The 3,256-nt window shown below is 43.3% G+C and overlaps 1 protein-coding gene across 1 annotated transcript; it reads left to right on the top strand.

Annotated features, from left to right (window-relative positions):
* Positions 1-388: 388 nt before the first annotated feature.
* On the top strand, positions 389-2,835 carry LOC147510293 (uncharacterized). Its single transcript, XM_086598075.1, has 3 exons — positions 389-1,664; positions 1,726-1,874; positions 2,032-2,835. The coding sequence occupies exons 1-3, from the start codon at positions 389-391 to the stop codon at positions 2,833-2,835; spliced, it is 2,229 nt and encodes a 742-aa protein (XP_086454201.1).
* The last annotated feature ends 421 nt before the right edge of the window (positions 2,836-3,256 follow it).

Genomic DNA, 3,256 nt, shown 5'->3' with positions numbered 1-3,256 from the left:
ATTCTCCCAAGAAAGAATAGGGGATAGAGCTTTACATCCGAGAGAAACTCAGCCGTTTGCCAGTTGTTTGAATGTAGTAGGGTTATTTGATCACAATGTGTCGGGTTGTTATTACACTTGGAATAGTGGAGGGGCAAGCATGAGAAAATGGTCGAAACTGGATAGATGTTTAGTCAATGCTACCTGGTCAGCTCAAACCTTGGCCACAAGAGTGGAAGTTTTAACTCAGGGATTATCAGATCACTGCCCGCTGGTTCTGTCGTTCTTTAGTCCAGAAAGAAACCATCCCCCATTCAGGTTTTGCAATTTTTGGCTGCTACATAAGGACTTCCAGGCATCGCTGAAGGAGTGTTGGGATATTCCAGAGCATGGTAGCCCACCATTCATGATGACTAGAAAACTGAAATGCTTAAAGGCAGTTTTGAAAGGGTGGGCGAGGTCCTTGAGCAGTGATATTCAAAGGAAGGTCGAAGAAGCAAGAATGCAACTCCAGTTAGTGCAAGACTTGCTACATCAGTATCCGTTGGACTGTGCCCTTAGTGCTCAAGAGTACGAGCTGCGAGATAAGCTATGTAGCCTGATAAAAATGGAGGAAGCGGACATTTTTCATAAAATGGATATTGATTGGTTATGCTTCGGGGATAGGTGCAGTGCATATTTTTTCAATGCGCTAAAGGAGAAAAAAACCCGAAACTTTGTAGGGGTTATAAGAGATGCACAAGGAACAAAAAGAGAGGGGAAGGTCCAAGTAGCAAATGCCTTTCTTCAGTACTATTCGGATCTATTGGGAGTGCCCTCGGAAGCTTACTGTAACCCTGGGTTTCTTAATACCCTCATAGTAAAGGAGATCGATCAGGACACAAGTAACTCTCTTATTGGCCCTATTACAGCAGTAGAGATTAAGGAAGCTTTGTTTGATATGGAGGACAATAAATCACCAGGCCCTGACGGCTTTAATGCCTATTTCTTCAAAAAAAGCTCGGATGTGATTGGAGCAGAGTTTATCAGATCTATCCAGTATATATTCAAGCACATGAAAATTCTTGGAGGCATTAATTCCACCTTTCTCAATCTCATACCGAAGATGAAAAACGCAGACTCAGTTGGCTCGTTCCGACCCATAGCTTGTTGTAACATTTTGTATAAATGTGTGTCAAAAGTGATAACCAACAGGATGAAGATGTGCATATCGGGGCTTATCTCAAATTCCCAATCAGCCTTTATACCGGGGAGGTCAATTCAAGACAATCTTCTGCTAGCTCATGAGTTGTTAAGGGGGTATTCGAGAAAGCAGGGTCAGAAGCGGTGTGCAATAAAACTTGATATTAAAAAGGCGTACGACTCTGTCTCATGGCAAGCTCTCGAAGCTATCTTGGGCCGATTCAAGTTTCCTTGTTTGTTCATAGAATGGGCTAAAATGTGCTATACTACCCCTACATATTCAATTATGGTGAATGGGATGCCGGAAGGATATTTTGAAGGAAGAAGAGGTTTGCGGCAGGGTGACCCAGTATCTCCGTATTTGTTTGTTCTTGTTATGGAAATCTTGAGTTCTCTTCTCCACCAAGATTTGCAGATGAACAGACTCAGTGCTCATTCAAAGTGCAGGAAGTTAGAAATATCACACCTCTATTTTGCGAACGATGTGCTAATATTCTGTAAAGGTAATATTGAATCTATGAAGGCCATAAGGGATACACTGAAAAATTTTCGCTGATGCAACAGGGCTTCATTTCAGCAATGATAAGACCTCACTACTCACAGGTAGCATGAATGAAGCAGAGGGGCTTGAGTTGGCAGCAGTTCTGAATATCTCAGTGGTCGCACCACCTGTTACCTACCTAGGTCTCCCCCTCACCGCAACGAGACTTGGAGTAAGAGAATGTTTGCCACTAATAGAGAATATATATATCGACTAGAATATCCAACTGGAAGAATAAGGAGCTCAACAGAGCGGGACGAGTGCAATTGGTGAAATCAGTGCTAGCTTCTTTTCAAACGTATTGGGCTCATATATTTGTGCTTTCGAAGACTGTGATAGAAAAGGTGACAAAGATATGCAACAGGTTTATATGGGCTGGCCTAATCATGGAAAAAAAGATGCATCATGCGAGTAGTGCGACTCTCAGACTAGATAAAGAACAAGGAGGGATTGGCCTTGTTGACCCTAGAGTGTGGAATAAAGCTGCATACTGTGGCTTGGTGTGTAAGCTTGCACAGAAATCAGACTGTCTATGGGTCAAATGGGCATGGCAACATCATATCAAGCAGAAACACTTTTGGACTATGAAAGCTCCGAGGGACTGTTCATGGGTGTGGAGGGGCATAATGAAACATAGAGAGATTTCATGGAAGTTCACCAGATACTGTATTGCAAATGGAAATGGTACCAGCTTCTGGCATGACCCATGGTGTTCAGGCCCACTGTTCCTTAATAGTCAAGCTAGAGCATTACTAGCAAATGCAATACCAGAAGATGCAAAGGTGGCGGACGTGATGGCTGATGGTGGCTGGGCAAGGGTAATCACTGACCTACAGGAGTGCGAGGTAAAGAAATGGATTATGGAAACGGAGATCAACTCCTACATCACAGAGGACCAGGTCACATGGACGCCTAACAGCTCAGGAGAATTCTCTACAGCTTCAGCGTACTCAGTCCTAAAAAATGTGAGGAGTAAAGTCAAATGGTTCAAGATAGTATGGGGGAAGTACTCAGTACCAAAGCATTCTTTCACAGTTTGGCAACTGTTCTCCAGAGCCCTCCCAACACAGAACCGACTGGTGGCGAAAAAAGGTAATAAGAACCACAAAGTGCTGTTTGTGTGGAAACCATGAGGAGAGTTCAGCCCATCTTTTTTTCGAGTGCTCTTACTCGAAGTTAGTCTGGGAAGAGTTCAAGAGGGCGATGGGATTACCAGTTGCAGTAAAAGCATCTCATAATGAATGGTACTACTTAATGAGATTAAGTAGAAAGAATAACATGGTGTCGGAAGTGATTCGAGTGTTTACATGTGCAGCAGTGCAAGCTATTTGGACTGCACAAAATTGGAGGTTAAAGAAGAACCGATTCAAGGCAGCTGATGAGGTCAGCCAAAAGGTCATAAATAGCATGAAGATATACATGGGGAAAACGCTGGTATTAGTCCAGGATGACGTGGGAACTAAAGTGCTGATGGAAAGGTTAGGACTCAGGGTAATAGTAACACATAAAGCGGAAGGATGGGTTAAATGGGAAAAACCGGAGGTGGAGGCAGTG

This window comes from Coptis chinensis, chromosome 3 (assembly GCF_015680905.1).
Source record: "Coptis chinensis isolate HL-2020 chromosome 3, ASM1568090v1, whole genome shotgun sequence".
Classification (NCBI taxonomy): Eukaryota; Viridiplantae; Streptophyta; class Magnoliopsida; order Ranunculales; family Ranunculaceae; genus Coptis; species Coptis chinensis.
This window is presented reverse-complemented; position numbering and strand designations above follow the sequence as displayed.